The sequence below is a fragment of the Lachancea thermotolerans genome, assembly GCF_000142805.1.
Source record: "Lachancea thermotolerans CBS 6340 chromosome G complete sequence".
Lineage (NCBI taxonomy): Eukaryota > Fungi > Ascomycota > Saccharomycetes > Saccharomycetales > Saccharomycetaceae > Lachancea > Lachancea thermotolerans.
In genome coordinates this window covers 204955-225624 of record NC_013083.1, presented here as the reverse complement: position 1 = coordinate 225624, position 20670 = coordinate 204955, and the positions used below count along the sequence as shown (strand labels likewise).

At 48.2% G+C, this 20670-nt stretch overlaps 12 protein-coding genes across 12 annotated transcripts; 4 read left to right on the top strand and 8 right to left on the bottom strand.

Moving 5' to 3' along the window:
• Positions 1–630: 630 nt before the first annotated feature.
• On the top strand, positions 631–2151 carry DIT2 (putative cytochrome P450; the record flags this gene model as incomplete). Its single annotated transcript, XM_002555118.1, has 1 exon — positions 631–2151. The coding sequence occupies one exon, from the start codon at positions 631–633 to the stop codon at positions 2149–2151; it is 1521 nt and encodes a 506-aa protein (XP_002555164.1).
• A 14-nt stretch (positions 2152–2165) lies between these two features.
• On the bottom strand, positions 2166–3197 carry URH1 (trifunctional uridine nucleosidase/nicotinamide riboside hydrolase/nicotinic acid riboside hydrolase; the record flags this gene model as incomplete). The annotated part of the gene is made up of 1 exon (XM_002555117.1): positions 2166–3197. One exon carries the CDS (start codon positions 3195–3197, stop codon positions 2166–2168), a length of 1032 nt encoding a protein of 343 aa, XP_002555163.1.
• Positions 3198–3336: 139 nt separating this feature from the next.
• KLTH0G02838g (KLTH0G02838p) lies at positions 3337–3792 on the bottom strand (the record flags this gene model as incomplete). The annotated part of the gene is made up of 1 exon (XM_002555116.1): positions 3337–3792. One exon carries the CDS (start codon positions 3790–3792, stop codon positions 3337–3339), a length of 456 nt encoding a protein of 151 aa, XP_002555162.1.
• A 1273-nt stretch (positions 3793–5065) lies between these two features.
• Positions 5066–6475, top strand: MCH2 (Mch2p; the record flags this gene model as incomplete). Its single annotated transcript, XM_002555115.1, has 1 exon — positions 5066–6475. The coding sequence occupies one exon, from the start codon at positions 5066–5068 to the stop codon at positions 6473–6475; it is 1410 nt and encodes a 469-aa protein (XP_002555161.1).
• A 912-nt stretch (positions 6476–7387) lies between these two features.
• On the bottom strand, positions 7388–8032 carry HPT1 (hypoxanthine phosphoribosyltransferase; the record flags this gene model as incomplete). The annotated part of the gene is made up of 1 exon (XM_002555114.1): positions 7388–8032. The coding sequence occupies one exon, from the start codon at positions 8030–8032 to the stop codon at positions 7388–7390; it is 645 nt and encodes a 214-aa protein (XP_002555160.1).
• Positions 8033–8819: 787 nt separating this feature from the next.
• Positions 8820–10727, bottom strand: UTP5 (Utp5p; the record flags this gene model as incomplete). Its single annotated transcript, XM_002555113.1, has 1 exon — positions 8820–10727. One exon carries the CDS (start codon positions 10725–10727, stop codon positions 8820–8822), a length of 1908 nt encoding a protein of 635 aa, XP_002555159.1.
• A 37-nt stretch (positions 10728–10764) lies between these two features.
• KLTH0G02750g (KLTH0G02750p) lies at positions 10765–11220 on the bottom strand (the record flags this gene model as incomplete). The annotated part of the gene is made up of 1 exon (XM_002555112.1): positions 10765–11220. The coding sequence occupies one exon, from the start codon at positions 11218–11220 to the stop codon at positions 10765–10767; it is 456 nt and encodes a 151-aa protein (XP_002555158.1).
• Positions 11221–12484: 1264 nt separating this feature from the next.
• NCB2 (negative cofactor 2 transcription regulator complex subunit NCB2) lies at positions 12485–12979 on the top strand (the record flags this gene model as incomplete). Its single annotated transcript, XM_002555111.1, has 1 exon — positions 12485–12979. The coding sequence occupies one exon, from the start codon at positions 12485–12487 to the stop codon at positions 12977–12979; it is 495 nt and encodes a 164-aa protein (XP_002555157.1).
• A 137-nt stretch (positions 12980–13116) lies between these two features.
• Positions 13117–15969, bottom strand: SXM1 (Sxm1p; the record flags this gene model as incomplete). The annotated part of the gene is made up of 1 exon (XM_002555110.1): positions 13117–15969. One exon carries the CDS (start codon positions 15967–15969, stop codon positions 13117–13119), a length of 2853 nt encoding a protein of 950 aa, XP_002555156.1.
• A 239-nt stretch (positions 15970–16208) lies between these two features.
• Positions 16209–17735, top strand: SMP3 (glycosylphosphatidylinositol-alpha 1,2 mannosyltransferase; the record flags this gene model as incomplete). Its single annotated transcript, XM_002555109.1, has 1 exon — positions 16209–17735. The coding sequence occupies one exon, from the start codon at positions 16209–16211 to the stop codon at positions 17733–17735; it is 1527 nt and encodes a 508-aa protein (XP_002555155.1).
• A 62-nt stretch (positions 17736–17797) lies between these two features.
• Positions 17798–19075, bottom strand: RPT3 (proteasome regulatory particle base subunit RPT3; the record flags this gene model as incomplete). The annotated part of the gene is made up of 1 exon (XM_002555108.1): positions 17798–19075. One exon carries the CDS (start codon positions 19073–19075, stop codon positions 17798–17800), a length of 1278 nt encoding a protein of 425 aa, XP_002555154.1.
• A 151-nt stretch (positions 19076–19226) lies between these two features.
• SHE9 (She9p) lies at positions 19227–20555 on the bottom strand (the record flags this gene model as incomplete). The annotated part of the gene is made up of 1 exon (XM_002555107.1): positions 19227–20555. The coding sequence occupies one exon, from the start codon at positions 20553–20555 to the stop codon at positions 19227–19229; it is 1329 nt and encodes a 442-aa protein (XP_002555153.1).
• Between the last annotated feature and the right edge of the window lie 115 nt (positions 20556–20670).

The following is a 20670-nucleotide window of genomic DNA, read 5'->3' as shown; positions in this document are numbered from 1 at the left end:
GCACTTTCGATGACAACCCGAGGCTCCCGCTCTGGACCTTGTGGGTGGCAACCAAGAAATTTGAAGCCGAGGCAAACTTGGAGATAGCTCTAGCTGACTTCCCAAAATAATCATTGGATGCTAGCAGCCTATCGGCTATTTTTGACGGCTGGAAGAGGGTCATGGCTGGCCCAAAGCAACAGATGATTTCATGCAGCTAAGTCTAGTATCCTTACCACCTGCTGCTGCAAAAATGATAGCGGTTCAACCCCATCAGCCTATTCTGCTTACTTGGGGTAGCCGTAATGTCCCCTTCACGGCACTGACAAGTGAAACTTGTTCTCAGGTCCAGTTTACAAGGTCGAAAAAAAAAAAAAACTTGGAACCTTAGCGCTAAGGGGACTGTAAATAGAACCCAAGGAGTCCAGCACCCAGAAGGGTGGCTTCCTCAAGATTTATTCTCTCAGAGCACATTTTTACTCTCATTTTCCCGCTACGAGGTTTTGAGGGATGAGCGCCAGCTTGCGCAAAAACTATCAAGTTTCACTTTTGTGCGAGATAGTAATCTGCAAGATGTGTTATAAAGGTAGGTCAGAGCTTCTGTTCCAAAATTAGAGTATTCAATCAAATCAACAGTATCACCAAATAGTAATGGATCTCGTTATTTTGGCGTTTTTGTTCTGCCTTATCACATTTGGTATTTTGAAAATTGTGCTACCACCATGGAACTTTCCGAGAAATATCCCCACTATCCCGTTTTATGTCACATTTTTGGCGACAATATGGGATGTTGATCAGGAGGACATCTATGAAATTTACTTACGAGAGCCTCTTGAAAAATACGGTGCTGTAAAGCTATACTTTGGGTCACGCTGGAATATTGTGGTTTCTCGACCTGAGCTACTGGCACAGGTTTTCAAAGACGAAGATACCTTTGCTAAGAGTGGGAACCATAAGAAGATTCCATACGGGGTGATTGCTGCATATACAGGCGAAAACGTAATATCTGCGCATGGGGCGATCTGGAAAACGTTTCGCCGAGCAATTACACCTGGGTTGCAAATCTTTGACCACACGCCAATGATCAAAAATGCAGAGATTTTCTGCTCTCTCATCTCAAAACAGCTGACGACCAGTGATTCCGATAATAACGAGAAAATTCATTTACAATCCAATGAACAACCATGGGAATTACAAGAAAAGAAGTCTGGTATTGTTTTGATGCCAGAACTTATTCAAAGGCTTAGTCTTGCGAATATCTCGGAAGTAGCTCTCGGATTTGATATCGAAACTCTGACAAAAGAAAATTCCGAACTTCATGTGAAATTAAAGAACGTCAAATCCCACATATTCAAGTCTCTATACCTAAATTTCCCTTTGCTTGACAAACTGCCTATCCCCTCGCGCCAGCGAGCGAGACGGTTTGTCGAAGATTTTAGGGAGTGCTTGATGGAAGCGGTTGAGACCAATCTGCTCCAAAATTATACTTTTGAACAGACAGCTTTTTCTTCCTCCGACCTCATCCGCAGTTTCAACAAAGAGGAAATCTCAAAGAAGCAGTTGATTGACAACGTTGTAATAATAATGGTGGCCGGCCATGAGAATCCACAACTTTTACTGACGACATGCTTCTACATGTTCGCCAAAAACCAAAAGTGGCAGAAGCTAGTTAGGGAAGAAGTTCAAGGTTGCGCTGTTGAAAACCTCTCAGAACTTCCTCTTTTGAACAGTTTTATCTTTGAGTGTGTTCGCATGTACCCACCACTGTCCCAAATAATAAATCGCTGCACCTCAAAGCCGTGCCGACTGGGAAGAGATATAATACTGCCAAGGGATGTATATGTGGGCTACAACGTTCTTGCCACTGGTCGTCAGAGATCAGCTTGGGGCAAAGAAGCTCATCGATTCATTCCAGAGAGATGGGGAGACAATATTGATGAAATTATGAAAGAATGGAAACACAGGAAGAATACGTGCGCTATGAGCGCGTTTCATGGCGGGCGCCGTGCTTGTTTGGGTGAAAAGCTCGCATTAATGGAGGTGCGGATAGCAATGTCTGCTGCCCTTAAAGGCTTTGAGTGGTCGCTGGCGCCCAACTGGGCCGATAAGGTGACGCCCGCAGGCCCCTTATGCCCCGCAGGCTTGAAGGTGAAATTCACTGAACTTGCTTGATATAGGTTTTATGTTTATAATGGAGAATTTATGGAGGCGCTGTCTAGCGCGGAAAGGAACTGGCCCCAGAAGTAGTCAATGTTGAGTTCAAACCCTACAATGGCTCCTCGTGACGATTCGGAGCTGTATTCGCTCAAAACCTTGGTTTGGCCCAAATTCTGGTCACTCTCATCTTCAACAACGAGCAAATCCAAGCGTTTGTAAACAAAACCAACATCTCTTGGACTTTTTAAACCATAGAATTGTAAAAGGGGCATTAAAGTCAGCGGGTCGTGCACAGGAGGACCTGTCTCAAACCCCTGAGCATTTTCATACGTCTTGGCAAAAAAGAGAAAGAGCTCGTAGAACAGCTTTCTCAGGTTCGATGACCCATCACCCAAGACTCTTTCTTCGACGGACTTAGTTGCAATAGCTTTGTGAGTCAAATCTAATGGCACTAGAATGCATTTGTGGTTGACAGCAGGGTCTCTGAAAAGCGAGTTTGCTGCTTGGGGATCAATCCATATATTGAACTCCGCTGTGCCGTTCATGTTGCTGTTACCCTGGTGGATTCCTCCGCCCATTATGCTGATGAACTTTATTTTTGGTTTCAAGTGCGGCCTCTGATCAAGGAGCGTCGCGACTGAGGTCAACGACCCCGTTGAGACGACAGAGATGCGTCCCGCGTGAGCCTCAATGGCTTTTTCCATGGCGCATAGATAACTCACGTCAGTGCAAAGCGGGACATCTGGGATCGGTAGTAAAGTAGTTCCGTCAAGACCAGACTCGCCGTGTATGTCCGGTGCGTATCTGGCCTCCCGCACCCAAGGCTTCTGAGCTCCAGCATAAACTGGGATGTCTCGAGTTTTTCCCATCGCAGTTAGCAGCGAGAGCGTGTTGTAGGCTGTCTTTTTCGGTGGCGCGTTTCCGTAGGATGCGCTGATCCCAAGTAGCTCGAACTGTGGGAGAAACGCTCCCATCAGGACACCAACGGCGTCGTCGTGGCCCGGATCACAGTCCAACCAGATTGGGATTCTATCAAAGCTTGGAGTCTGGTCTATAGTCATGATGTCGACGATAAGTAGCTGCGTGCTCGCTTTTTGTGCACAGCCGTATCTCGATCAGAGTGTGTTTGATAAGATCAACTAGTCACGAGGCAGGAACAAGTTCATTAGTCCTCAAGTTCGTTTGGAGCACGGGGATGATTTAGAAGCAAGCAACGTGGCGTATAAAATATTTGACTCTTTCCGTCACTTGATCGAGAAGTATACATAAGTTCTCTTTTCGAAAATTTGCCATCGGGGCGTAAAGGTCAAAGGAAAAGGGACACAAGAGACTGACGGGTAGCCAAAAATGACCGACAGGTAGTGTAACAGCGGCATGAGGTATGCGAAAACCGGATAAACTGCTAGCGTTTGCCGGCCTAGCCGGTAGAAGAATTGTGAAAAGCGTTGAAGATGCGCTGAGGATGCTCGCAAAGCGAATGTGAAACATCTGTGCAGCTCTGTGAAGGATGCGGCAGCCGCTGTCGAGCATACAGGCAAGCAGAGTCTGTACCTGTATTCCTTTGAAAGGTTGAGGTTTCCAGTGTGTTGCTTGTGGAGAACCGTTGGAAATGGCGGTGTTCTTGGCGTTTATGCACAATGACGCGTGCTTAGTCATTTAAACGGTTTCTCGAGAAAACGCCAAGAACGCGGCTTCGACATGGCTGTGAAAGCCCCAGTGCTAGTCACTGGGTGAACGTTGTGCAAGTATTGCGTTGATATAGGGTTTAGACTGCCCTTCTGCACCGGTCGTCTCTAACCTCGATTGAGCACATCAGCGGCTTTCTGGAAGACGGGGAGGATTAAGGCAGGAGTTTGATGGCCCAAAACTGGGCTTCCAAGGAACATATACGTGTACTACGTTTCAGTTTCTGTAACAACTAGATCAAATACCCTGAGGTTGTTTATACATTAAACGTGGCTAATGGGCGCTGGCCGTGATCTTAGCAGAAAACGGCAACGGCGAGTCAAACATTTGAACTGCCGCGATAGTCACCTCTACCAAGTACAGAAGGGCATGCTAAGTTAAAGCTCAAGAAGGCGCTTGAGCAATAGCTACCATTCAGAATCGTTGCAGCGTTCCCACAGCTACTCCTGTCGCATCCGTGAAACTACGCCCAGATATGACATCACGTGACATAGACGGCGGCGACACCCACGTTGGATGTGATACGTTCCTAATCTCGTCCCGTCAACCTCCTCTCGCACTTTGATTGGAAGCCCGGTATCCAGCTTGATGGTATATTTCTATACAGCATCTGAGCATGCACTCCGTGCTTACCTCCAGTCCCTCTCGCATCTCAGTACCCCGTTGGCGCGTCCGACACCCTTCCTCGGTTCATAGCTTAGTCTCCATGCTCCCAGACATCAGCAAACAAACTGCAGCCCAAAAATTCCAGTAAATGCGATGAATCTACTGGACGTTCGCACTGCTAACTTCGCCAGTTTAGAGTCCGACTTCCTACTCCTCTAAACTTCACGTGACTGCGTCCAAAACGATAGAGCGGCTGAGCGCGGGCGAGAGCGGCCGAACCGCTTTCTTATGAAAATAAGCGGCGGAGAAAAGCGGCCGGCGCCACCCGCGCTTGGCGGTCTAAGTCTACAGTCGAGTTATTAATCATCACTGTAGAAGCACATTATGTTAACCTAAACTTCACTACCTCCGATGTGTTCAGCGCGGTTCGTTGGTAATCAAGCTGGGAGTCAAAGCCGCACTTAACGCTTTTAGCAAAAGGGTATAAGACCAGCGAGTAAAGTTGATGGAATAGACGTGAGAATTGCAAGCTCTGCGAAATCTCTTAACAGCCACGATCCAGTTCACAATTTGAGCTGGGATACTTGTTCACATTTTATTAAAGCTGAAGGCTTCATTTTTAAGAGTCTTTAAAGCAATGACTAGTGTAAATTCAAGCTACAACGGCTCCGATGAGGAAAAACTGGAACAAACGAAAGTTACGGAAAACGTTAACCGAATCGAGGTGCCAGATGGAGGACTCAGGGCGTGGGGAGTGGTGGCAGCGTACTTTCTTTTCAACATCTCGACGTGGGGCGCGAACGCGGGGTTCAGCGTGTATCTGGCGGAGTATCTCAAGGTTGGCCGGTTCGCCAACGCAGGCGCTCTGGACTATGCTACAATCGGGGGCCTGGCGTTCGGTGCTGGCCTTTTCTTCGCTCCGGCGATCTCGTATCTTGTGCACATCACGTCCGCACAGCTGGTGATAGCCGTGGGAATAGCACTGCAGTGCGCGGGGCTGCTGCTGGCGGCGTTCTCTGCTAACCTCTGGGAGCTATACCTGACGCAAGGCGTGCTCATTTCATTTGGCCTTGCTTTTATCAGCATTCCCAGCATAACGCTGGTGCCGCAGTGGTTCCGCTACAAGAGGAACCTGGCACAAGGCATTGCGTCCGGCGGCTCTGGCGCAGGTGGTATAGTGTTCAATTTGGGAATGGAAAAAGTCATGCGCGCGCGCAGCGTGAAGTGGGCACTGATAGTGCAATGTATACTGTGCACTGCGCTCAGCTGCATTGGGCTCAGCCTTACCAGAACGCGGTTGAAGCATATTTGGAGAGGCCAGAAGCCAAAATTTTGGTTCTTTGATCGCGAAATAATTAAGAGCTGGGGGTACTGGTTCGTGGTGCTATATGTATCCATGACCATGTTGGGCTATGTGGTTTTACTGTACTCAATGTCGGCTTTCACAGTTTCCCTAGGATACTCGCAAAATCAGGGCTCTATCGTTTCCTGCATGATAAGTGTTGGGGCTCTTGTCGGAAGGCCGTTCGTGGGTTTCTCTGCTGACCGCTTTGGAGCCGTCACAGTTTCAATTGTTGCACACTTGATCGTAGCGATTTTTAGTTTGGCCATGTGGATTCCATGCCGGAATTTTGCGACCGCCCTGATCTTTTCGCTTATTGTTGGCCTCTTCATGGGCAGCATTTGGTCATTGATCGCGCCAATAATTGGGCGAGTTGTTGGTCTCCCTAAAATGGGTGTGTGCATGGGCATGATATGGACCTTTCTAAGCGCTTTTGGTATCACTGCGCCCATTATAGGTCTTGTTCTGCGAGATGAAAATAATCCCACTGGTAATAACTTCATCAGAACCGCTATCTTCGCCGGTATGATGTATTTTGGCTCGGTGGTAGCGTTGTGGTTTTTAAGAGCGCTTCTTATTGCAAGGGATGAAATTGCTACAGAGGCTAAAACAGGATCGGACGAAGGTGAACTCCACCTGCAAATCACTTTCAAAAGCTGGGCGAAAGGTCTCTTCAAACTGCGCAATCTTCCAAGACAGATATAGCACGAAATGACCTCCATTACCGTCCGCAAATATACCGCATGCAAGTACTTCAAGTGGAAATGAGTATTATTGATTGGCGAAAAAGGTCATTATAAACCCAAGGGTTTGTTATGCGGGGAGACACATTCTAATTGAAGCTTCTTTTAATGTGTTTCAACCTTGTTCCGTCATCAGTTGAAACTCATCGCCTTCGTTGTATCCAGCAGCATTAATGTGTCAATTTCTTGAACACACCACACTTTTACGTTGCAAAAGCCAGGATTTGTAGACCAAATTCAACCCCATAGTTCTCAATTAAACTGTCTGTCACAACATATAATAAATCAAAAACTGCAAAATATAACAATGAATCAACTCTGGAGTCATATTTCCTTGGTGCAGTGCATCCGTACCAATGTGGAGTGTAGTAGATGATAGGCGTCTAAAGTGAGACGCCGTGTTTGAGTAAACCCAAGAGAGCTTAAAAAAGACGTATTAAAAGCAAACGCTGGTTGTTTTTCGGTTTTGTTTATGGCGTTTCCTAGTTCAACTTCGCCCACCCCTCCCTCTCTAGCCAGCCGCCGACGATGTCTTCACTCATGATATGTGTCACGTGAACGTACGCTATATTGTACTGTCCTTTAAATCCTGTTTGTAGTCCATCATACCCCTCCGCGCGGGTTATCTTCGAGGTACACCTCTTTTGGACGAGCAGTTACTCTGTTTGAACACCTGGGTATTTAGAAAACGTCAAATTACTACTGTGTCAAATTCAAGTTCGCACTACCAGTCTAGCATATTGGTGCTCTGACTTCTCTCATATTTAAAAGAGGACGCTATAATTCACACTCTAAAATTTAGTCAATTGAGGTATCTAAAATACTAGCTTAGACTTAACTATTGCACCCCGTGGCAAAATCATTTGAGCAGGCCTTAAGGCAAGAAAACGTCGTTTCCTTGCTCTATGGCCATCTTGGTATGGTACACAATGTCCTTGGACTCCCAAGGGTATGCGTACCAGGTGTCTGGAACCTTTCTCGCAGCAAAATAACGGTTTTCGTCGTTGAGAAGATCGGCTGGCAAATCAGCTTTCTTGGCCTTCACTTTGTCGTGCAGCACAAAGATACCAAAGTTCGTCTTCATTTCAGGTTGCTGCTCCAAGTCAATACCCTTAGCCTTGGCTTGTTCAGCAGCATCCTTCTCTAACTCGTTCAACGCGTAGTGTAGAGTGGTACGAGTATCATCCACTTCATCTACGATCAAGACATTCTTGCCCACGAGGTCTAGCTTGCACTGTTCGTAGTCGATCCACTGAGTTCTGTTGACGGTCACACCGGGCTTCTCTTCCATCGAGCTTTCAGAAGCCAAGTCTTCATACAGCGACAAAATGATAGCAAAAATTCTCACTGTTGGAACGTTCTCTTCCTTCAAGAAAGTACGCAGGATTCTTGCAGGAATGAAGCCACCACCACCGATAGCAATGATCAAGTCTGGCTTGAAGTTCTTGATTTTCACGGCTGCCTCCTGGCATAGCTGGTGGACATTGTTATAACTGATGTATTGTTTTTCCAAACTCATCTTCGACAGGGGCTACGTTGTGAGGAAGATTTGCTATATGCAATGTTCAAATCGTCGTGACTGCTGGACTTGGAAGCTCGGCAAAAACCTAGTTTCTTGACCTCTAATAAGCTCTTTTGACTCTGAGATGAGCTTATAACTAATTTCGAAAATTGAGTTTAACTTTTTTTTCGAGATAAACCATGTAATCATGGGACCTCGATCTGCAATTAGCTGCAGCGAAAATTAAAGATAAGAACCACATTTTAGCTTTAAAAGCCGACTGTGCCGATCGGATCGGATGGGACGCTTGACGCCGGTAATTCTCGATCCTCAGCACGCTCAAACCGGACAGCTTTAAATTACTTAGACGGTATTGGTGCATTTCTCCACCACAGGAGGTCGTGGTTCGGCCTTTCGTGGCTCCTTCCTGTCGCGCGCCTCTTTTAACCTCCTGAGACACTGAAGAATGCACCGCCACATGGAATAGTAACAGGGCCTATTAGCAGCTTTTCTTGATTGACTGCCAAAGCATTTAGGAGATGGCTCTTTGTTATGTTGACCTTTAATTTTGGAACCGAAATTGTAGCGCGAGTCAAAGGCAGTGTTCGTAGTGTTATACAGAATGAATCTGCCTGAAAACTCCCAGGCGGCTTTTCCATATTTCATGAAATGCGATCTCGCAGTTTTTGGGGGTTTGTCACAATGGAAGTGTCTCAGTACGCTACGGCATTGACCATAGGTTCTGAAAGCTATGTACACAAGTGCATCCTTGAATCTGACTCTATACTGTCTATGTTATTTGGCGCTACACTCTTTTGTGACCGTTAGGATGGCTGTCGTCGTCACCCTCGACATCGCTGTAGCCATGCTCGTCATCCAACTCACCTTCGCTAGCACCTTCGCCGTCAATACCGTCTTCTTCAGCGAAGTTGCCATTGCGTTGATCATTATCGCTTTGGTTGTCTTCGCTATCGCTGAAATCCTCGTCGTCATCCAACTCGCCGTCTTCGATAAGCCCAGCATCGTCAAGCTCTTCACAATACTCAACTTCCTCCTCATTGTCCTCGCCAACTCCGAATGCGCTCGCGCTCATTTCCCCAAGGTTAACGTGAGATGCGCGGTAGGCGTCAAGTTGGTTCAATGAAAAGTCTAATCTTGTTTCTAGTGCCTGTAGACGCGGTAATATCTCCGAACGCTTTCTCAAGGTCGAGTGCAGCGAGGCCAAACTCGACATCAGATTGGGCATGCGGGCGAGGTAGCCACCGTGAATGATTAGACACCATTTGACCCAAACGTTTAGGGGCCCTTGCCTGTTCGTCTGTCTGGCAATACGCTCTGCAAGTCTCTCTAATAGTAGTACCGCAAGTGATGGCTGCAGTCGGCTTATAGTACCCTTTATTATTTTTTCGTCACGGTTGTTGAGCACAGTCTCAAGAAGCGAATGATCGTTTGATTGCAATGATTGGGAAAGAACCACGGTCAGGGTGCCTGTGGTGACACGCTTTTTGGAACGCTTTGATCCTGCATGGTCGTCCCCCAGCGAAGAAGAGGCCATTCTGTCCGCCAGAGAGTCGCTTGCATCTGCACCGCCTCTTTCGAGCTCAGCGATTGCCTCATGAACGTGCTTGAAGTTGTCTCCTGAAGTGACAGTGGCATTGCCCTCCACGTAGGATTTAGCGGCCGCAACGTCTTCCCCATGAAGAGTGCGGTTGGCATGCTTCGAAGTTGCCGAAGGCCGTGACTTTGTTATTAGATGTGTTGCTGGAAGTTCAGCCCACTGGAGCTGGTCGAAATATGGAATTGTAGCGTTTTCCAGCCAAGCGTAGTTCAAAGTGTCTGCTGTAATGAACACATTCATCGCGGCAACGCGCTCCTCGCTCTCTGGACGTTGGATTTTGATCAGGTGCGTAGACTGTTTGGACACTGTTCTCCGTCTCTTTTTACTCGTGTTCACCAATGGATCTGGGAACACTTCAATTGTTCCGTCCTCGGTTGTGACAGCGACTGTCGAATCATTGTAGTGGGACAGTTGTAGCACGTCAGACTGCGCCACCAGTACCGACTTTGTGCCTCCTGTAGCGAGGTCGTAGATGTTCAGGAATCTATCGTTGGTAGCGCTCGTGAGGAAAGCAGATGAGTTGAGCATTATGAGGTTCGAAACCGCGGAGATATGACCGGGGAAAGTTTGGACGACTAGTTTGGACTGGACATCGACAAGTGAGATCGAGTGCGACGCCAGCAGGATGTGCTGCTCGTCCACGACACACAGCTTTTGCAGGTTCTCGCAGCCCTCGACTTTGAACTTTGCCGCGACGGTGAACTCAGTCATGTTAAACTGGTAAACGGTATCGCTTTGGTCGCAACACCAGGCGGTTTGGCCCTTGCACTGGAAGTCGCGGATGGCGTGCAAGGCGCCGGTGGAAAGCTTGTAGACAACTTGGTTGGCCGAAGGAGCGTAGAGCCAGACTTCACCTGAATTGAGACCCAGCGCGACAAGTTGCGCGTCGCTGGAGGCCAGATGGACCCACTGCAGGCACGTCACGCGTGATTGCGAGTCCTCGAGGTAGAGAAAGTTCTCGTTCACCAGGCCATTTGCTTTGCCGGCGTTCGTGGGCTCCACAGAGACCCTGTGTTTGTCCAGAGCTACTGTGACATAGGCCAGAAACTGGCCGCTCGGATCGTACTGAGAAAGAACCACTGGTGACTCTGACATGCTTAGTATTCTGTGCAGAAGTCGAGAAGATCAGAGCTCATCGCAGATTTTCGAATTGCATCGCATTGAAATTTTGGAAAATTTTCCTATGTGGAGGAGATGGCTCTGTAGTACAGAGCGATGTGCGACAACAGGCGAGCGGGGCGCCGAGCGACAGTCGGACGTCTAGAGGGCGTATCCACGAAGCCGGGAAGCGCGTGGCCGAGCAGAGGCGGGGCGCCACAGGGGCTTTTGCTACTAAACTTTCGCGCCACTCGCGCATAGAGGAGCGTCCTCCAGTGTGAATTGACATGCGGGTCGCGCAGCGCTGGCAGAGGCCAGCGCCTGAGCCGGGACGCTGCGCCTTGCCAAGCGTGTGTGTTTCCACTGGGGTGCGAGAGCGGCGCCTTACCAGCCAGAACTTTCTGGCGCTGCGATGAGCGGCAGCGAAAAAAAGGCTCCCTCCCCACGCGCACACCGCGTTAGGCCGCGCCCTCAGCATATCTCGCAGCATAACCGTCACTTTCGCCCTCCAGCCCTCACACTGCAGCGACAATTCTTCAACAGTTTCGCCACAGGGCCATTCCCAGGCCTTGTTTTTCTCGCCCTGCGAGCTCGCGAAAAAAGCCAGCAGTGAAACAGGGGCACTTCCCCGTAAAACCCCACGCACTCCACACCGGCTCCTACTCTTCCAAGCGCCGTCGACACTGTCGTCCGCGCGCTGGCCCCTGGTGTCCCGGCGGCTAGCCGCCGAACTGCCGTCCCGCGTGATATCTAGTCACGTGACTCATCCAGCTCACTCCCACTAAGCTCACACTCACGTGCCTCGTTGCTCTTACCACGTGACCTCATCTCGTCATCCTCACTACCAACGAGTCGCTCCCTCCAAGACCCAGACAGCCAGCCCAGAGCGTAAGTCCTCGCTGCGTATCCCGCAGCAACCGCAAGCGCAAACACCCCTTCGCACGTGACAGCCTCGTATCCCCGCGAACCGCCCAAACGCCAGCTGAAAAAAGGCTGTCCCGCGGGTTCGTTCCCCGCTCCATCGGCGCGCGGAACCGCCGCGGGCTGGGCCCTAAACTGTGCCGTCAAACGGCGGGCAGCAGTCTCGTACAACGCAACCTCCCCGCTTACGCAATCGCGTGCCGACCCGGGCGACGCTTCAGTAAGGCTTGTGGGCTGCTGTGTCGTTTCTGCGCATGGCGAAGAGTCCCTGATCGCCCAGCTCCAGCCTGTGGCGCCGTACCACGTGCTGGCAGTAAACGACAAGCTTCCATTGGAAGGAACAAGGCGGGGAGCGGCGCCAGAGCTTCGTGGACGGCGCGTTCGCTCGCGAAACGCGGGTTTGGCTCGGAGGGGAGCGCGAGTCACGTGGCGTTGAAGAGAATGCGGTCACGTGCAGGGTGTTCCGGGATGGCCTTCTGTCGCGCAGGGCCACGCCCGGAACGGGCGTGGCGGCTGCGTGACGAGCGCGCAGCCGGCACGGAGCCGCGCGCGCCAGCGGCGCGCGGCTCCCAAACGCGTTCTCCAGGCGACGGTCGCGGTCAAGTACTTCTGTATCCGTGTCAGAACCTTTTTTTTCTTTTCGGCGCACGTAGTTCGTTTTTTACACACGAAAAAACATATAAAGGCATCGAATGCACCGATACTGAACCGGCCGCCGCATCGGGCGCACAATGTTAAGAAAAGGGCAATGGACCGGAATCTGCGATCTGACCCGATACCATTAGTCTGAAAATCCCGGCACTAGCACTAAAAATTCAAGCTTCGCAAGACCCATGGGCGAACAAGAGGATATCTCGCTGCCCAAGGCCACGGTGCAGAAAATCATCTCCGAGGTGCTAGAAAGCGACCTGACGTTCAGCAAGGAGGCGCGCGAAATCATCATCGAGTCCGGCATCGAGTTCATCATGATCCTGTCGTCGATGGCGTCCGAGATGGCGGACAAGGAGGCCAAAAAGACGATCGCGCCCGATCACGTGATCAAGGCCCTGGAGGAGCTGGAGTACCACGAGTTCATCCCGTACCTGGAGCAGATCCTCGTTGAGCACAAGGAGACGCAGCGCATCAAGGAGCGCCGGGACGCCAAGTTCAAGAAGTCCGGCCTCTCCGAGGAGGAGCTGCTACGGCAGCAGGAGGAGCTGTTTCGCCAGTCCAGGAACAGGTTCCAGCAAACCTCGACCACGCCCGGCGACGGCGCGGAGGGCGCGGAAAGCCTCGAGGCCGAGGCAGACTCCTCTCGTTCCGAGTCCGTCAAGGCCGAGGAACTGTAACGTTATGTATATTGTTTTTGATTTTCGGGATCCTGTGCAGAATGAAACTGTAATGTAATGACACCTTCAATAAATGATTTGACATCGACACTTCACGGGGCTATTTACAATGACGAACGCGCGCAGACGCCTGGCTTTCAGTTATGTGCTACAAACTCTAGAATGGTCTTAAGGGTGTCTAGTTTGTCGTCCGACAACGACCCCGTGATCTGCTGGTATAGTCCGGGGTTGCCAGACTGCAGCTGCGAGAAGAGGACGTGCACCTGTTGGAAACAGCTGATGTCGTCCAGGCACGACTCCTTGAAGTCGTCCTCAAGCTCCTCGAAAAAGTCGGTCCCGTCTTCGCCGTCGAAGGAGCTTCCACCCAGTTCCCCCTTAGACACCGCGTCTCTCTTCCTGATAGCATCTGGGAGAGACGCAGTCAGGCTCACGAGCTTGTCGGAGAGCTGTGGGATGAAGCCGCTCACGCAGCTTGGTAGTTCAGGAAGCCCTAGAACCGAGATTATAGCCACTAGCTGCAGCTTGATTGTGAAGACGCTGCTGAAATTGCAGGAGAACCACTTCTGCAGTAGATCTAAAGTGACGCCCTGTTGCTCGCAAATCTGTAGAGTCTCCAGCGGCGTTGTGAAAAGGCCTGCCAAAAATAACTTGACAATGAGCGCGTCGTCCAGTTCCAGCTCTGTGTCCTCATTACCTGCGACTGTTAGCGCTTTTTCGAACAGAGGGTTCTCTTTCATAGCCAAAACGTAGAAAAGCAGGATGTCGAACGCGCTTTCCACGTCGAAGTCGACTTCGCTGCCCATGGCGTGCGAAAGAACTTCCAAGAAAGCGGGCGCGTAGGTGTTGTCGGTTGGGAAACCGTAGGTTACAACTGTCTCGAAAAACACTTGGAAGCTCTCGAAGTACTCCAACGCGTAAGTCTGGCAAGAGTCCAGAACGTCGTGCAGCATCTCCCAGATTTCAGGAGTGAATTTGTTGAACATCGCCTTGGAAGAGAGCGCCAAGGAATCCATCAGGTCGACGGCCTCGCTCAAAAATGTGATTTGCGCGTGAACCAGGATGAATTTCACTACGGGCATGAATTTGTCAACCAGAGACACTTTGTTCATCGACATAACCATGGTAGTCATGGTTTGAAGCAACGCGCTGGCCTGAATCTCTTGATCTTGGTCTGCAGTGGAGTAGTTTCCGCTAGAACTCTCCACGATTGACTGCCCCAGCATAACAAATTGCTCGGCGAGGTTAGCCGCTAGGTCTTGCGCAAATGGAGTTAGCTCGTCTGCAAACCGCTCAACGAAAGATTCCATAACTTCCGATAAAATGTCTATTTCAAACTCTTTTGAGAGTTTCAGCAGCTTCTCCATGATGCCAGGCACCTGGGATGAGATGTGTGGATGGATGCTTGGATTAGAAACAACTAAAGTCTTCAAAGCATCAGAAGCTTCCACTTGAATAGGCAAGTATTCTGAGTTCATGAAATTGACATACACTGCCTCGTAGATCTTTGATAACACGTTCATGTCTATGAACGCTTGCTGGTGAATCGCAATAGTTTCCAAAGCCCTCGCTATCAGAAACGGGTATTTTTGCTGTGTGAGTAGTGGCAGCACGTAGTGTTCAAAGATACCTTCAAGCTCATTCTTCACTGGAGAGTCGTTTTCGGCCAAAAAGCCACAAAGCGAGCTCAAAAGTCTCAGAGCACCTTCTTCGCGGTAAGCGCTAGGCAAATCTTTCTTTTCGGCAAATTCATTGAAAACACTGTTTATAAGTGGCAGAATCTTGCTGACTTCCTCAAAACGCTTATGTCCTATGACAAAAATAAAGTCAGTCGATGCAACATCTGCGGTAGTCCCCTCCTTGTTAACGTCGAAGTAACGCCTTGTATATTCTTCGGGGTCATCCTCAAACAACGTCACACTTTCCTCATCGGCTGACAGACAGGGGAAGATGACATAAGTAATGATTGATTCCAGATGTGGTTGTATCAGTGACCACAAAGAATCAGTGGTCATACACTTTTCCAGAAACTCGATCATGTAGTAGAGCGAAGCGTCGCTTAACCACAAGGAGCCACTACCCCACGATTCGATCGTTTTGAAGTACTCGCCAAGGATTGTGGGGACGATTTGATCGAAAATGTAACCCACAAATTCTTTAGTAACTGTCTTTGTCGTTCTGCTGTACTTCATGAGAAATCTTGAGAGGTTTCCGAAGGCCCACTTGTTGCATTTTACTCTCTTATCAAGAGATCTGTCGGCAGGCTCCAAATTCAACACTTCTTGAGGTAAGGGTTTGGAACATAAGAACAAGTGAAGCCGAATCCACGATTGCAGTTTTTCGGTGTTTGTGAAATAGCGTGGAAAGTTGTTCAGACAAGCGTACTTGAAGGATTTCAGGATCAAATACAAAAGCTCATTAGATCTGTAGTCATTCTCCTGAATTAGTTGCGAGGCAATTCTCTCTACTACTGGGAAAACCCTCATAATCACTTCATCAATATACCCCCTGTTGTCAGGCATTTCCCACCTGTGATGGATACATACCTCGAATAGTAAAAGCAGACCCGGGTACACAAACTTGGGATCATTGCTGGAAAGGAGCTCGTTGATAGGAAGGATCAAATCCCATTTCTCGTTATTCTCTAAAATTCCGCGAACTGATTCCGTTAAGTATGGTTTTATGTGTGAGTTCTCAGAATTTCTGATGAGACTTTGAATTAAAGTGTCTTTTAATACGCTTTGCTCTTGGGGCAAGATAGCATCGTCTCTCTTAGAGCTCCAGCACCTTTGTATCTTATTTTTCATGTAAATCGCACACGAAATGCGCACGTTCAAGGGAATTGACTCATCGGTAGCAGCATTGAGAAGAAACGCGGTAAATCCCGGCTCCTTCTGCATTTGAAACAACTCCTGTTCTGCTTGCTTAATGGCCACGGCATCGGACGCCATCGTGCGATTAAACGCGCTTAGAATGGCATTTTGGTCTAGCATCTTTTAGTTGTCGAAGCCAACGGTATTAGCCTGAACTCCGCCCTAAATTATTACCAAATACTCTTTAAGCGGGAGCTCATCAACATCGAAAATTTTTTTGTTAATAACAAGGTCCAGACAGTCCATTGCATCACGTGATGTAAGTTTCTCTCTTGTAGAAGCTCATCGCCTTGTATTTGAGTAGTTGCAGAAAAGGGTCTCTCAGACACCGTAGCAAAGAGTCTCATGTCTATAGAGCCATGAGATTGAAAACTTGGCATGTACTAGGGTACCTGTTTGGCCTAATCGTCGCCCTTGAGCCTTCCTACATTCACCCTGATGAACATTTCCAGAGTTTAGAAGTTATGATGATCAAAATAATGGGCATTAAAGGGACAATTCCCTGGGAGTTCAAGCCAGAAAGTGCCGCAAGGAGTTTTGTTCCTCTCTACATTACATATGGGCCTTTGCTTTACCTAAACAAGTACATCTTACATCTTTCATCAGGGGTTGCATTAATGTACCTGGTTCGGATACAAAATTACATTGTCTTCATGTACCTTAGCAAGCTGGCGCTGCAGTTCCTACTTGATTCAAAACTAGACAGAAAAAAAGCAAGCTTTTACATTTCAACGTCCTACATCATCTGGGCCTATCAAACACATTCATTTTCCAACTCTTTGGAGAGCATTATACTGCTTCTTGTGTTGTCTCTCTTCCGCATTTTAATCAAAGATTCTAGTGATCGTTCATTCAATCATTACAAGACATGCGTTGTGCTCGGTATACTCGTTACGCTCGGAGTTTTTAACAGAATTACTTTCCTAGCTTTTATCCTACTTCCATGCGTTCCAACCTTCCACTTGTTTTATTCAAAGCATTTGAAGTCCCTCTGTGTGAGTGCGATATCCTTCATTTGCTCATGCCTTTTGTTTGTTTTCTTGGATAAAACTATCTATGGATCTGACGACTGGTGCGTCACTCCATTGAACAACTTGCTCTATAATCTCCAGGACGCAAATCTGGCGCAACATGGTCTGCATCCACGCTATACTCATGTGCTTGTGAACGTACCCCAAATGTTAGGGCCCATTATGGTGTTCTTTGTCTCCAAGAAACAGAAAATTAACTTGGCGCTGCTTTCATGTATATCCGGCTTGTTAATTTTGTCCTTGTTCCGGCATCAAGAGCTACGCTTCCTGGTTCCTCTCTTTCCACTGTTTTGCATCTCCATAGATCTGGAGAAGTTGAACACCTTTCCATACCCGAAATTGATAGCCAAGACATGGGTTGCATTCAATATAGTTTTTGGGATCATTATGGGATCCCTCCATCAGAGGGGTGTGGTTACTGCGATTCAAAGGCTTGCTGAAAAGCAAGAACACGTTGATGTTCATCTGTGGTGGAAGACGTACTCGCCACCGACATGGCTTTACATGAACAATAATCTCACCGTGTCAACGACAAACTTTGTGAATAGCGCGGAAAGATTAGACAATGTCGATTTTGGAATTACCGTAGACCATGTGGTAGACCTCAAAGGTTGCGATTATGAGCTTTTTGAGTTTGGATTGATGAGCTTTTTGAATTCGACCTCACACGGCATATGCTTGATCATTCCAAAATCAACAGACAAAGGAGTTCAAAAATTCAGAACTAAACACGAAGATGTGCGCTTCCAGGTTTTATGGGAGACACCCTTTAGCTTGGATTTAGACCACATTGATTTCACCGATCTCAGCACGCTTCAACCTGGTATGACGATATACCAAATCGATCGGCTATGACGTTGAATCTCTGCAAGATCATCACAATGCTTAATGGTTACTGTACACAATACTGAGAGAACCTATTTATAGAATTCGAATTTGTCCACGTCGCTGCTAGATTTCACTTGCGATGCGTAAGCTTCTTCCAGGTCGCTTTGTAGAATGACATATCTATTTTTTCTGACAGCGCGCAGACCTGCTTCTTGCATGATGGCTGCTATCAAGGCACCAGAAAGAGGATCGTTCCTGATTATGAGAGAGTCCAAATCGACTTCTGGAGCCAACGCCATCTTTGCGGCAACTGTGCCAAAAATCAGACGCCTTTCTCTTCTGTCTCTTAGAGAGGGGAACTCGATCTTCCTGTCGAGTCTTCCAGGTCTCAACAGAGCAGGGTCTAAAGTGTCGGCTCTGTTGGTTGCCATGATCACTTTGACATTGATGCTCTGGTCAAAACCGTCCATTTGTGTCAAAAGCTCGATTAATATACGTTGAACTTCACGGTCAGACCCCGTCTGAGCGTCAAAACGTTTAGTGGCGATAGAATCCACTTCGTCTATGAAAATGATTGAAGGCGCATTCTCTCTGGCGAGTCTGAACACATCGCGCACCATTCTAGGACCCTCACCCAGGTATTTGTGGACAAACTCCGAACCGTTGACCCTAATGAACGCGACGTTTGTACTGTTAGCTACTGCTTTTACCAGCATAGTTTTACCGGTACCTGGTGGGCCATACAAAAGCACACCCCTTGGAGGGTCGATACCAATTTGTTGATACAGGTCTGCTTGCACCAAAGGCAGTTCAACAGCCTCTCTTATCTCTTGTTTTTGCATGTCCAGACCACCCACATCCGAGTAGCTAACATCAGGTTTCTCGTTTGCGCTCATAATCGATATACTAGAGTCAGAGTCTGGTGGAAGGATGTCGACCAAAGCGTTGGAGTGACGATGCAGCGCCACAGATGTCGAGGGCTTCAAGAGCTCGCGGTCCAACGTGGACAAAATCTTCACCACGTAGCTCATCCCAGTCGTGCTTGAGACTATACCTGTGTTTTCATCGATAGGCTCTAGAAACTGTCCAATAACCAAGGGGACAGACTGAATCCGTTTCACTTCCTCTTGCGCCCTTAGCAGCTCACGCTTCAAGTGGCGCTGCTCGTCTTTAATGTAATCTTCCTGAAGATTCAAAAGTTCCAATTCTTTTTCCAGCTTCTTGAGCCTGAAGTAGTTGTCCGAACTCCCATTGATGGCACTGCCAGCATTGCTGTTAAGTTGTGCAACTAAAGACCCATAAGAACCAATAGGGGCGGTTTCGCCGCTTCCACTAGTAGGCGTTGATAAGATGCCTAGCTCTTCCATCAATACTTGTACTGCTTGACTTTAACAAGTTAGCCGAAACACGATCAATGTTTAATTTGGTGTGCGAAGTATGTACATGAAGGCGTCTAGATGTACTTACACTAGTACCTATTTTGCCACCGAAATTAGTTTATTATCATTTTTGACGAAATCAGATCCAAGCACATGTTAGGTAACCTGCTATTCCAACAAGGGCAGAATAAACATAAAGTTCTGCGGTAGTAAAGGTTGTTGTCGAGTTTAGATTTGTTTTCTTGATGAAGAGAAGCTTTTGAAAGAACCTGTGGGTCCAATTCCTCAGTATCCTGAAATTTTGCTTGAACACATATGAGATTTCTGGCCACGATTTCCATTTGATGGGAACTAGCGCGTCGGGTTCTTTGGGGGATAGCTCCATAAACTCCGCCGTGTCCCTTGAAGTCGCGGGCACTATTGGCTCTGGCGCGGCGTTCTTCTTGTCGAAGGTTGTAGATATGTGATCAGACATTTCGTTCAATCTGTTATTTTGCACCAAAGCTTGTTCGTCAAGTGCCTTCTTCACTTTGTCCTCGAAGTTTCCCACGAGGCGTCGTCTCTTCCAGGGTTCTAGAAGCAGTTGAAAGACGAGGAACAGGAAAATGTTCATACCCATCAATAAGAAGGTGCCCCAGGTTGAGGTCCTTCGAATCTTGTCTGACCATATTTGTTCTTCATGATACCGCGTCAATATCGCGCGGTAGAGATTGTTGGACAGCGCCTCCTCTTGGGATTCCGCTGACTGTAGTGTTCTCTTAGCATCTTCTTCCTTCTTGAGATTCAAAGTGTCATCGGTGTAGAGATGTGTAAATCTTTCGAGATCCGCCGGGGACCACGAGTTTTTACGCTGAAGAAGCTCGTTGACTTCACGTTGAGACTCAGCGCGGGCCACGATCGCTTCATTGAACGTGGTTTTCGCCACACGCACTTCTTCCTTCCTTTTTTCTAAATCCTTCTCCATCAATTCTATGCTTTTCCTGAGCTTTTGGATGCTGGAATAGCCTGTAACATCGTTTAGAGCCTTTGTAGCGGTGAAGATGGTTTCTTGTAGCGAGTCTAGATAGAATTCAAGCTTCTTAGCCCATTGCATCCTTGAACGCTCGCGGGCGGATGGGAGACCCTCGATTCTACCCTTGGTTTCTACATCGGTATCGAATCCCAATCTCGAGTCAGACGCACTACGGTCTTCCTCCGCTAGCTTGCGATTGGCCTCTTGAATCGCCGCTTTGGCCTTGTCAATCTGGTTTTTGAACTGGCCCGTGTAATGCTTTGCTTGTGCGTTTGCGCTTGCTATTTTGGCTCGGACTTCTGACCATGCAGGCTCAAGGGCTGGAAAGTTAGAGTCTTTGGCAACTTTATCATGTTTTTTCTTGCTGCCTTCAGGAAGCGTACTGTTCAGCCTGATGCTAGTAATCTGCCTAGGAAGCCTTCGCGGATATAGCAGTATTAGCCGGCGCACAAGCATCTTTCAATGAAGTTTTTGTTTTCCGTTCTTTCGGGCTTTCAATCAAATCAAGTTGATATTCAAGTACTTCTAAGTTATCTATCTCGTCTCATGAAAATACCCAAAGAAAACATTA